General features: G+C 40.7%; 1 protein-coding gene across 1 annotated transcript in view; it reads right to left on the reverse strand.

The window, feature by feature from the left end:
- Positions 1-14,018, reverse strand: part of TGFB2 (transforming growth factor beta 2) — a 94,167-nt gene that overhangs the window by 19,640 nt on the left and 60,509 nt on the right. The window contains exon 2 of the mRNA XM_083348951.1: positions 5,164-5,327. Coding sequence (XP_083205077.1) covers positions 5,164-5,327 — 164 coding nt within the window. The remainder of the gene's footprint in view (positions 1-5,163; positions 5,328-14,018) is intronic.

Below are 14,018 nucleotides of genomic sequence, written 5' to 3' on the forward strand. Positions count from 1 at the left end.
TTGTAACTGGCTGACCAACCACACTCAGCATGTGGTCCTCAATGGAACTGCATCTACATGGAGGGAAGTATGAAGTGGGGTACCCAAGGCTCTGTTTTAGGCCCAGTACTTTTCAGCATCTTCATCAATGATTTGGATGAGGGGATAGATGGGGAACTCATCAAACTTGCAGATGACACTAAGCTGGAAGAAATAGCCAACACTCCAGAAGATAGGCTTAAGATACAGAAGGATCTGGACAGACTCGAACACTGGGCACTATCTAACAAAATGAAATTCAATGGTGAAAAAAGTAAGGCTCTACATTTAGGTAAGAAAAACCAAATGCACAAATACAGTATAGGTGGTACATGGCTCAATAGTAGTAACTGTGAGAGGGATCTCAGAGTCCTAGTGGACAATCACTTAAACATGAGCCAGCAGTGTGCTGCAGCTGCCAAAAAAAGCCAACACAGTGCTAGGCTGCATTAAGAGGGACAGAATCAAGATCATATGAAGTGTTAATACCACTTTACAATGCCTTGGAAAGGCCACACTTGGAATAATACATGCAGTTTTGGTCACCACGATGTAAAAAATATGTTGAGACTCTAGAAATAGTGCAGAGAAAAGCAACAAAGATGATCAGGGGACTGGAAGCTAAAACATATTAAAAATGGTTGCTGGAATTGGGTATGTCTAGTTTAATGAAAAGAAGGACTAGGGGTGACATGATAGCAGTGTTCCAATATCTCAGGGGCTCCAACAAAGAGGAGGGAGTCAAGCTATTCTCCAAAGCACCTGAGGGCAGGACAAGAAGCAATGGATGGAAACTAATCAAGGAGAAAAGCAACCTAGAACTAAGGAGAAATTTCCTGATAATTAGAATAATTAATCAGTGGACCTGCCTCCAGAAATTGTGAATGCTCCAACATTGGAAGTTTTTAAGAAGAGACTGGACAGTCATTTGCCTGAAATGGTATAGGGTTTCCTGCCTGAGCAGGGGATTGGACTAGAGACCTCCAAGGTCCCTTCCAATTCTGTTATTCTGTTCTGTTCTCTTTTGTTCTATGTCACATATATTATCTACTATCATTAAGAGTGGATGCAGTTTTGGGGAGACTCTGGATTTGGGTTGTCTCCATCTTCAGTTTGGGTGGGGTTTCACTCCACCATTCAGTAGTGGTACCCAGTCTGAGGATTGTCTTAAATTCACAGCTCCTGTTCAATGAACAATGTTAGCTGCGACCAAGAGGGCCCTCGTACAACTTTGTCTTGTGTGGCAGCTGTGTCTGCTCATGGATCAGAAGGCCTTCTAGACTATCACTCATGCTTCAGCCACCACAGAGTTGGCCTTCTATATGATGCTGTTCGAGTTCCATAGAAGCTGCAGTTCTATGGAAGCTGCAGTTGAACCAGAATGTAACAGCACAAGCAAGGTTGGTAATGCCACAGTACGTTTATATGAGACTATTACTTATTGAGTTGCACTGGTCACCATTAGGCTTCCAGGTGCAATTCAAGGTGTTGACCGACACCTATAAAGCTTTTCAGGGCATAGGTCCTCCTCCTATCTCCCAAGGTTCCTGTTCTGTACCAGCCTGCTACCGGCCCTGCAGAAAAGGCAGGGACAACCCCTTTTACAAGAAGGCAAGAGGCTGGAATTACGCCTGCCAAATTTATTGCTACAAAAACAAATAGAACAAGACACAAACCAAGAAACAGGAGCTTTTCAAGCGGTTGCCTTCAGCAAACCAGCCCTCCCACGCATTCCCCCTTAAATACAGTTCAGGGCGTGGCTTCTCTCTGCCTCCTTCCGAGGAGCCCTATTGCCTTCCTCTGTTTACTCCTGATTGACTGCCTCCTGCGTCGGGCATCCTTGAACAGGGCCAGCTGTGGGTCATCTTCATCCACGCTGTCAGGCTCACACAGCTGGGTCTGCGTCGTGACCAGATGAGGACTCTCATCAAGCTCTTCAACACCCTCCTCCTCCTCCTCCTCTGAATCATCCGACCCAACTGCCGAACCCACAGGCTGACCCTGAATCACAACAGTTCCTGCCCATCTGAATCAATATGGCTCTGGCCCCCTCAATTAAACAATACCACCTATTGGGACACAATACACTATTGCAGCACCTGCCCTCTAAAACGTTTTCCTTCTCCTTTTCCATGTGGTATGGTACATTCCATTCTTTCCACAAGCTTATCAAGTATCTAGGTATGCTAAAGACCCTGATAAGAGCAGCAGTAAAACCCAGAATTTTGGCTCTATTTTTCATGATACTTCATGTGCTGTCAAAACATGACATTGTTTCCATGGAAAAATCACTTGAACCCACTCTTGTTTTATAATCTGTATAGACTATAGTATATGTCTACTATAGCTTTATAGTAGCTAATGAACTACCATAAAAACAAACTGCTACAACCGTTTAAAATGAGAGCATGTTTCAAGGTACTTCCACTCTTTGCTTGCCCTCCATGTCACAATGCCTATTTCTTTTTCAAATGCCTATTTGTAAACTAGAAATGTGTCAGAGTTTATTTTTCTTTCTATGCAAGATGTTTCTTAATAAAATAAAGATGTCACAAAATCAACAAAAATGCTACTGAGAATATGTGTTCAAGAGATTCCCATAACATTCAACCTTTCATATGATTAAATTCCAGTAATTCCTGGATTTGTCAACCATTTTTATAAGCAAAGGAAGAGACGCTGGATATTTGAGATTGTTTAATCATTTTATTTCCTCTCCTCCCCCAAGCTTTTAAAATAATTTTATTAGTTAATTGGAATTACTGGAGATCTAGAGAAGAAAGCTGACAGGTTATAGACTCACAGACAGAAACAACAGCAAAACTTCATTGGCAATTCAGGCAAAGAATGGTCTGTTACAGTGCTGAGCCAGAAATTCTTAGTTTTTTTTTAATCCTGTCTTTTTAAAATACAGGTAGTCCTCAACTTACAACAGTTTGCTTAGTGACCATTCAAAGTTACAACGGTACTGAAAAAAGTGACTTATCTCCATTTCTCACCCTTATGACCATTGCAGCATCCCCATGGTTACGTGATTTACATTCAGAAGTTTGAAAACTGACTCACATTTATGACAGTTGCAGTGTCCCGGGGTCATGTGATCACCTTTGCAAAAGCAGAGGGGGAAACCAGATTCACTTAACAACCATGTTACTAATTTAACAACTACAGTGATTCACTTAAAAAATGTGGCAAGATAAGTTGCAAAATGCAGCAAAACTCACTTAACAAATTCCTCACTTAGCAACATAAATTTTTGACTCAATTGTGGTCGTAAGTTAAGGATTACCTGTAATAATAATTCAAGACAGCTAACATACCTAGTATTTCTTCCTCTTTCTTCTCTTTTCCCACAGCAATAACCCTCTGAGGGAGAATAAACTGACCCAAAGTCACCCAGCTGGCTTTCATGCCTAAGGCTTGACTAAAAACTCAGTCTCCTGGTTTGTAACCTGGTGATTTAACCACTGGACCACACTATTTTTATGGTTATTTTTTTTTTAAAAAATCATCTATATAAACTGGAGACATCTATAACTGAACAGCAAATTACTAAACTGGGGGAACAAATTAAACAGAAGAGATCCATCAAAAATATGAAAGGAAATTGGGACAACCATAACCGGAAATTGCAGAGACAATCCAAGCTATGAAATTGAGAAAAACCTTTGTTCTTGATGGGTTTCCAACTGAATGGTGCAGTGCAGAAGTTTTATAGTTTTATTAGTGTCTAAGTGTATTTTTCTCCCCAACGTGTTGTGTTTATCAATGTAGTTTTCATATTGTATTTGTATGCTATTTTAACTGTGTAACCTGCCTACGGTCTTTGGATTTGGCAATCTATAAATCTAATTCAGTAGCAAAAATAAGTCAAGAATAAAAATCTATTAAGGCTGGATCTTAATGTTAAGTATTCATCTCAGGGCCTAACTTTACAGAAATTTGCCAAATGACTAAAAAAAAAGAATAATTTTTTTTAAAAAAACAACAACTTTAGCATAGATTACTTGGAAATACAAATATGTGTACCAGATTGGTGTCCCTGGCTTCAGTGGAACTAATCGGCCTTAAATCTGAGCAAGTTGATTTAACTAGATTACATATGAAGTGCAAGTGAATTAAAAAGAGCATAAAAAGAGCTTGCTGGCACTGAGCAGTTAGAAACAAAATAAAACAAGCTCCTGGCTTTAACTCCATGGAACACAAAACAGCATCAATTGAAGCAAGACAAAATGAGGTCAGGTGGGGTCACTGAGGATGAGAAGTACTCCACCCAGGACTGTCATATTTTTTACAAAGTAAAGCTGCAATCTTGTGCTTGATTTATTTGAGAATAAATTGCACTGTGCTGAACTGGATTTGCTTCTAAAAAAGATGAAACACTGTAATGATAAACATGTTTATACATCTTACAGTCAGTATGACACACTGAGTAAAATGTATCTAGACCCAGCCCTTGTGAATGTCAATAAATGTCATATTCCCGTATGTACAGTATTTATGATTTTTTAGCCCTAAATCTCATTGTGGCAACAGGAGCAACAGAAGAAGGACCATATATTGCTTGGATCATTCCAGTAAGTTACAAATTATGATCTCCTCACACTGGTGAAATAAGAAAACTCACACCTTGTCTGTTGTAGCTTCAGGATTTTGATTTTCCCCCTTAGCAGAACCACAATTTAATTTAAACTGGAACCATCAGTCACTAAAGTCTGAGGTAACAGATTTGTAATGTTTAATATAGCAAAGGAGAAGAATTACCAATCAGACAATTTCAGGTTAATCATGTTATCTATGTGTAATTTTAATGAAATCCAAATGAAATGAAATCACTTTTATTTTTTATCCTAGTCTCATTCCTGTTTTTTGGAATGAGGTATGCAACATGACTTTTGGCCTGGAAAATTTGCTTCTCCTGGACTCACATAGCAAATCTAAAAAAAGAGGGATCAGAAAATAAATTTAATGAATGAGATTCCTCTGTGCAGAGCCTGAGATCTCTTCTCATAAACTACATTTCCCAAAGTGTCCAAAGAAGAGAGAATGAATATTACTATCTATTTAACTCTACAGTGTCTAACTGTGCTATAGAAAAAATCTCATATTAAAAAAACATAAAAGCTGCAATAATCAAAGCTTTACCTGATACAGTTCTATCCGTTGTTCTGATACACGAGCTTTTGGATTCTGTAAGCGGAAGACTCTAAATTCCGCTTTCACTAAGTTGGAAGCATTTTTCTCCATTGCTGAAACATCAAACCTCACTCTTCTAAAATACGGGTTTTGATTGCTTGATGAGATGAAATCTGCAAGAAATTAAAATTATAAATACATTGCTTTTTTTTTTTTACAGACTGCAACATAAGACAGATCCCAGAAACAGTGACGGAAATGTCTTTAGGATGATACAACATCCAGCAATCAATTTTGATATCATTAACTGTTTAATCAGATAAACAAACATATGTGTTTGGTTACAAAAACAGCAGATTAATAGTGATCAGAAAAAAACATTCCCAAGTTTATTTCAGGGCATGCATTTAAACCTATTCTTTGAAAGCAAGCATGATTATAAGTTGGGGCATACTCATGATAGTTATATTTTTAAAAATGACCCAAATAGTTCCATAAAAACCAGTAGCTACTGGTTTGTGATGGTTATTTCAAACAGGAAAACCCAATCTACCTCAGTTAGGCAGCCCTGAAATGTGCTGGGAATTACATCTACCAGAATTCCCAGCCAAACTCAGTATGAGTGATCCCATTTGCATTAGAACTAACTGTAAGTGGGAGAACTTATGTACAGTATTCCCCTGGAGAGCTGTTTGTTTCCTAACCTACAACAGTTGCACAAATCTTTTAAGAACCTGGCTTTGCTCCCAAGCCTGGGGTTAGGGTAATTGTTAAGCCCCCATTAGTTTCTTTTCTAGGTATTGGACTGTTTTTCCAGATGTACAGGTTTTTTTCTTCATTTTCCCCCCTTATTTTTGTGATGTAAGCCACCCAGCGTTGTTTGGGAGTTGAGTAGCTCTAAATCCAATGCAATAAATGTATCAGCAAACAAATAAGGGGGGAAAAAAGCTTGTCTGTACTCCACCAGCAGTAGTTGTGGGGCAACTGAGAGCAGGTATCCTAACTGATTTGGCGGGGGGAGTGAAGTAACAGAAGCACACAATCATATACAGTTTCTCTTTCTTTTGTAATTAACCATAAGTATATATTATTTCCTCTGGGTGGGTTGGAGAAATACTAGTCATACCCCTTTTTTGCTTTGCTTTTAAAAATCAACCCCAATGTGCCTCTGCAGACAAGTAAACAAAGCAGGAGAACAAGAGTTGTGAGAACGTTTTTTACTTCTCAGCTACCCTGCTACCTGTTTGGGCAGCCCCTTGAAATACTAACCAAACCATTGGGGTAAGATGCCACAACAGCTGATGAGTTGTAAGCCCATAAAAAAAACCTGGCCACCCATTTAGCAATTAACTGCCCACAGAATAACTATTTCTGAACCATGAATGCATGATCGTGGACAGCCCAGCTCAGCAAACCATGCTGTGGTTATTGTGTAGTGAGAAAGTGCCAACTGAGGCAACAATGTGGACTTCAAAATCTTCACAGCTTACACTGACCACAGCTTTCACCACTTTGAAAGTGGTGAACCATTCCTGAATAACATTTTCAAGATTTGAAAGCACTCAAGAAAAGGAAGCATTTCAGCCACAGTCATGCCACTGAATAGTTTTTTTTTTAAATAAAAATATAAATAACTTTAGATGTAAAAGCAGGTCTAGCATACTGATACTCATTGATTGCAAAAAAAAGTTCTCAAAATTCATTTTTAGTGTCTGCAGTTTGCAAAGGTTATCAGAAAGCAGTGCTGAAAGGCCCAGTTACAAATCCTGAGACCGAAACAGAGCAATGTCACTTTTCAACATTGTTTCTTTGAAGGTGTTTTGTAGCATTTACTTGCACATCTTCTTTTACATTTCTGTTTCCTATATAACAGATATAAGATTAGCCAATAAATTATTCCCTAACAGAACAATAAAGTGGAACAATTTGCCTCCAGATGTTGTGAATGGACTGTAAGTTTTTAAGAAGAGATTGGACAACCATTTGTCTGAAATGATACAGGTAATCCTTGAGTTGTGAGCATTCCCTTAGTGAATGTTTAAAATTACGTGATAAGCACCCCCTAGTGCTTACAAGCAAATCCCAAAAATACGAATGTTGCTGCACCATGGCAGTTGTTCATCCTTACAAGTGTCTCTTCCTCCCTCCCTCCGGGTCTCCCTAGGCACTAGGCCTTCAATATTCACCCTGCAAAGATCGAGATCCTTTGCTTTCTTGGCTGCTCCAGGCCTTCGGTGCGTTCACAAGAGAATGGAGGTCTAAAGTAATGCCTTGGTGGAGCAGTGGGCTAATGCCTCCTTAAGTAACACCAGCTGCCTGCAATTAGTGCAGGTTCGCATCCCACCAGGCTCAAGGTTGACTCAGCCTTCCATCCTTCCGAGGTAGGTAAAATGAGGACCCAGATTGTTGGGGGCAATTAAGCTGACTTTGTAATAATGCCGCTTGGGGTGTGTGTGAAAGCCCTAATAAGTAGGCATATACATAGAATGAAGGCTACTGCTAAGCTTGTAAGCCGCCCTGAGTCTTCGGAGAAGGGCGGGATATAAATGGAATTAAAATAAAATAAATAAATAAATAAAGATCACATGAGATCAATGGCGCAAGATCTCACGCTACCGATCTCATGTGATCTCATGCTACTTTAGGCCTCTGTTCTCTGCAAAAGAGAATGGAACTAAAGCTGGGGGATGCTTCTGCAGGCCTCCAGAGGCTGGATCCGGCCTCCAGAGACCATGGAAGCATCTCCGAGACTCAGATCCGGGCAGCAGCAGCCTGGAAAAAGCCTCCAAAGCCCAAATCAGGCCTGCAGAGAAACACGAAAGTGTCCCCTGGCCTCTGATCTGGGCGGCAGCAGGAACTGCAGCAGAGAGGAGATGGATCTTTTTAAGGTGAGTCCAGGCAGTATGAAGGAAGGGAGAAGCATGAGGTATATTAGTGGGTCGGTGAGGCCTTGGGGGCCTGTTCCATCACTAGGTCCTCCATTAGATACCTCATGTTCACTTAACAAGCCACATGGTCTTAACTAGCAGGGAGTGATCTCATTCGAGGTACGAGATTCACTTCCACGAATGTTCGAGTTACGAATGGAATGGGCAGGCTCCATTACATTCATAACTCGAGGACTACCTGTATAAGGTTTCCTGCCTGAGCAGGGAGTTGGACTAGAAGACCTCCAAGATCCCTTCCAACTCTGTTATTCTATTTTATTCAAATATCAGAAAGTCCCCACATTTGAGGTTGAGCTTTTCAAGATAAACACACTAGTTAAGAGTTACATATGCTTAGTGTCTGCAATCAGTAAAAAAGACTCTGCCAAGTAAATAACATAGTTATACAAATACTGAATGAATAAATTATTATGAACTACATAATTAGCAGTATAATTAATTATTGTATGTCATTTATAAGGATACATGAAATTTCATTAGACTGACAAATTACCATGGTTGAAATTATCAGAAAATTCCAGATCATCCCCATGTATTTTCAATTACTTTATAAGGGAAGAAAATATCAATCATTTAAAGAAAAGATGGTATAGGTTCTCCTGCTGGACTAGAAGATCTCCAAGGTCCCTTCCAGCTCTATTCTATTCTATAAGACATTTATTGAAACAAATCAATCACTTTATTCATAGCCAGGGACTACTTCTGATTGATGAGCTTATTCATTAAAGTGTCAAAAAGATATTTGTGTAGCAAAGTACCTTGCTGTTAAGAATCTATTAAAAGGATTAAGCTGTATTTGTTCTGAGAGATCTCTTAGGAAATGAGCAGTGCTGGCTGGAGACAAAGACAATTTAATTTCATGTGTCTGGAAAACTACAGAGTGGGGACCCTGTCTAAAACAACCCTTTTATCTTTATTAAAGGTAAACTCATAATACTTACTTACAGAAACTGGTTTCTAAACTATATTTCAACACTTTCTAAAAAGTTCCAAAAGCTGAGGATTAGTATTAATTAGATTAGTGTAAACCAGTGCTTTTCACACTTGTTAACTTTAAGATGTATGGACTTCCAGACTTCTCCATACTGGCTGAGGAATTTTGGGAGCTGAAGTCCACACATCCTAAAGTTGCCAAAGTAGGAATGATTATATAATTAGAAAATAAATAAAAGTTTAATTATGAGGAATGATTATATTGGTTCCATTAAGAATTTGACTTTTCCTTTACCTACTCAGGTATTCTTGAATAGATCATCACTTAACAGATATTCATCAGTTGGTGATGTTGCCCAGTAGGTAATGTCTCTCAGTAGGTCATCATTATCCAGGAAAAAAAAAGAAATCATATTGGATTTTCTTAGTCCTTGTCAAGATCAAACTGAAATGTCAGATGGTTAGTACCACATCCACAAGACTAACAAGCGACTTTATCCAAAGGCTCAGCTAATCATTTCAACTCATTGAGACAAAGCTGAAAAACTTAAGATTTCTATAAAATAAATTGTGTAATTAAAGAGAGAATTGTCTGGGGTTACTGTCCAGTCCCAGGTTATAATTCTGGGTACTTCATAGAAATCATACTTAATATTACATTCTCCTTCCTAATGTACAGTAAATTATCCTCTCTGAACTATAATAGTTCAGATCAGCAGGCCCAAGATTCAGACAAGATCTTGGAGCAAGGGACCAGGTTGAGGGCCTGGCATAGTAGGCAACCTGGGCAGTGATAGTCTATCAGTAGCCTGCTTGCTGATGGAGTAGCATGCTTGTATGGCTCCTGTACTTCTTGGCCTGCTTCTACCATGGAAGCAAAGGGGTTGTGGTGGTGTCTTTTCAAACTAAGTTTGCCAGTCCTTGTTCTATATCCCAGAAGTAGAGTCCTTTACAAGTACAGTCATTTACAATACACTGTAAAGTGCTAAATTCACAGAACTCTGGGAAACCTTTAGAAATTTGCCCATTTTGCAGGAATAACCATGGTTGGAAATCTGTACCATTTCAGCTATAAATGCAGAGTTTTTTTTCTCTTCTTCTCTAGAGAGCCAGAAGCATCAAACTTCCTTTGATATGCTGTCCTAAATAAGTGGAACTAATTCAATATGTTTCCTGTTGCAGGGAGACATAAACAACTTTTCTTTTCTTATTGGAAGAAAACGCAGACTATCCAGGACTGCCTTTACTGATTTGCTCAGTCTCTCTCATTCCTGCTAGCAGGAACTGAGAGCAATCAAATCATTCCCATGAAGGTGGGTAATAAATTTCTTTCCTTCCTTCCTTCCTTCCTTCCTTCCTTCCTTCCTTCCTTCCTTCCTTCCTTCCTTCCTTCCTTCCTGATCTTTATTTACAGCAGCCATGGGCTGGGCTTTGATGCTCTGTGTGAAAATGTGTGAATGCAAATATTTATTAGTCACTTGACTTTGATTAAAAGTTTTTGCAATACTCTGGCTCCCTTCCCTAAACCTCTGCCTACTAGGTCTGTGTTAAGTTATTTAAGTTTCATCTGATAACATAAATTAATTAAAGCAAACAAAAAGCACAATGAATATAAACCAGTCCCTTCTGTTCAGGGAAAAGCCGTTCTTCCAGGCCTGTTTAGAGCTTTCTCCCTGAACCACATACAGGCTTCTGTCCAGAAGTGTCTCCTCCCTGTTATGAAACATACTAACTGATAGATTTGCATGGAAAGCAAATCCAAATGAAGCAGTTATTAGTCTGCCACTAAGTGATTTTCTGGCATGATCCCACGCTTTGTTGCCCAGGGAGCAGAAATGACAAGCTTCCTCTAAAAACAAAACAAAACAAAACAAAACAAAAGAAACAGGGTTTCCAATTGGAATCCCAATCCATACCTAAAGTACTGCCCTCCTTCACTCCTACCCCTTTTGATATTCTGATGCAAATGTATCATAGAAGGACAGCTGTTTCACTCTATGGTAGCGTTTCTAAATTTGATCAACTTTAAGGTGTGTGGATTTCAACTTCCAGAATTCTCCATGCTGGCTGGAGAATCCTGGAAGTTGAAGTCATACATCTTAAAATTAGGACAATTAAGAAACATTGGCATTTGGTGACCTAAAATCAGAAGTTTAATAATACAATTTCCAGCAAATTTTTATTAAGGTATGAGCATTCAGGAGCTGCACTGAATGGATGGACTGATGTAGGATTTAAATCTCAACAAATGCAATGAGGTTTTTTTAAACCACTTTACAATTATTAACTGGCAATCTTCCTCACATGTAAAAACATTTGCATACATAGATAATAAATGATGGGTAAGATGCAAAACAAAACGAACAAAGCAAAGTAGCACATATTCTAAGGGCAGATTAGTACCAAATACAGATAAGTAGGAATTTGTGCCATTATTCGAAAGATCATTTGAAGACCAAGGATTGTAAAAGCTGCAGCATACAAGCTGTTAAAGCTTTCTTCTCTCCCATCATTTCACCATTTCAAATTATCCTCCAATGTGATCCTTCTCACCCCACCACACCTGTTTGCTATTTCTATAATGTATGCATCTGTTAATGACTGAAGAATGAAATGGGTTAAATTTCCCCATACTTTCCCAAACCTACTCATCATTGGAAGTTGTTCAGGATAAAGGTCTTGGATTTATGGTGAGCAGTTATATGGATATTTCAGCTCATTACAAAATGCAGGGGGGGGGGGGCAGAGGGGGCTCTTTTTGGAATAAGCTCTCAGGAGTCCTATGACTGCTTGCATGTGCTGAAAAGATATTTTCAGCTTCTTGCAAGCCTCTGGAATGCCTGAGATTAAATATCATGGCCTCATCTGTGAAGGACTCCTGAGAGGAACAAGACAGGTGAAGTGATCCCTCCGAACCATTTGCATCAGGTGAACAAGACTTCAGCATAGTACCTGAGTTAGAATCATTCCCCATTAGTCTGATATCAGATTAAAAATGTAGCCATGCAGCCTAGGTGAACAATAATTCTGGACTTCCGGTTTGTCATGCAGCTGCTATGGATGGCTGGGAGACTTGCTCTCTCTCCCTTGTCCAGTTTTGCATCGCTGGGGTCCCCTGAAAAGGGCTGAAAGTCACCCCGAAGAGGCAACCAGCAAGGAGGGGTGCTCGCTGGATCGTGGGAGAGCCGCAACTCTCCCATTAGACCTGGTAATCCCTCCAAACTGGCAGACGAAATGACCAGCCATTATGGCTCGTCCCTAGGCTGTGAACAGCCGAAGTCAAATTTTCCACCAGGCAACTCTTAAAGCAGCGCAGAAGAGACTGGGTGAGATCTACCTCTTTTACACCCTAATTACTTCCTGTACCTCCTTAAGCTGCTAAGCATTTTCCCCCCTGCAGAGAGGGAAGGGGGACTTTAGCCCTCCCTCCAGAAAGAGCAGTAACTAAATACCCAGGGCATTTTAAATGTTGAAAAAGTAACTGAATCCCAATTGGAACTTTATTTCTCAAAGCATGTGGACTGAAAGATTTTTTATTTCTTATTTTTCATTGTCTACTTCTGTTGGAAATCTGGATTCTTTCTTATGAAAAAAAAACCCTGAAAAGATTAAGACAACTTTGGGACTCAAAGGGAAACTTTAAAAGGGGCCTGGCTGACTGCCCAGGGAAATAGATAAGATACATAACCTTGAGAACTTTGAAACAACCGCTGTGAAAGGCTTTGTGTTCCCTACCTAGAAAAAAAATTCTCTCTTTTATATTTTCTAAGTGTAAAGCCTTTAGCTTAAAATACCAATATGGAAGAAGACCAGGAACAAAATATATTTATGGATGAAGATCAACAAACTCTTGTTATGTTGAAAACTCTAATCCAAATTCTTACCACAACCAAAGAAATACTAAGAGGCTATGTGTAGGAACAAGAAGACAGCCCAGATATGAAAGCCCAAACTTTGACCACAACTAAAGAACCATCGATACAAAATACAATAGGAAAAAATGTAACATTCAAATACGATGACAGAAGAATCTACTATTCAACAAATATTGATATTTGAAAATCCAGAAAAGACATTGACAACTTGGGAAAAGGAAAAGGTTTCTTATACAACTCAGAAGGAACTAGAGCAGGGGTCGGCAACCTAAAAAAGGAAAAGAGCCACTGGGAACCGGTTCCATCACAAATTAAAAAAAGTGGGAGCCGCGTGCGTGTGTCCATGCACGCGCATGCGCAAAAAGGTTTTTTGCGCATGCGCGGACGCACGCGGCTGCCATTTTTTAAAAAATGAGATGGAACCGGTTCCCGGTTGCCCGACGGCGACGGCCCATCTGCAAAGCTGCCGCTTTCGGCAGCTTTGCAGACGGGCCGCGGCAGCCTCCTCAAAGAGCGGCGCCCCTGCCCATTCCGGGAGGTGCGCGCATACCTCCGCGCGAACGGGCAGCGGTGCCGCTCTTTGAGGAAGCTGCCGCGGCCCGTCTGCGAAGCTGCTGCTTTTGGCAGCTTCACAGATGGGCTGTGGCAGCTTCCTCAAAGAGCGGCGCCCCTGCCCATTCCGAGAGGTGCGCGCGTACCTCTCCGAACGACCGGAGGTGCGCGCGTACCTCCGCACGAATGGGCAGCGGTGCCGCACTTTGAGGAAGCTGCCGCGGCCCGTCTGCGAAGCTGCCGCTTTCGGCAGCTTCGCAGACGGGCCGCGGCAGCTTCCTCAAAGAGCGGCGCCCCTGCCCATTCTGAGAGGTGCACGCGCACCTCCCCAAAGGTTTGGGGAGGTGCGCACGCACCTCCAGTCGTTTGGAGAGGTGCGTGCGCACCTCTCGGAATGGGCAGGGGCGCCGCTCTTTGAGGAAGCTGCCACGGCCCGTCTGCGAAGCTGCCGAAAGCGTCAGCTTCGCAGACGGGCCGCAGCAGCTTCCTGAAAGAGCGGCACCGCTGCCCATTCGCGCGGAGGTTGTTCTGTAGTTCTATGTTTCGTGGATGTTGA

Source organism: Vipera ursinii (genome assembly GCF_947247035.1).
Source record: "Vipera ursinii genome assembly, chromosome: 1".
NCBI classification, from domain to species: domain Eukaryota; kingdom Metazoa; phylum Chordata; class Lepidosauria; order Squamata; family Viperidae; genus Vipera; species Vipera ursinii.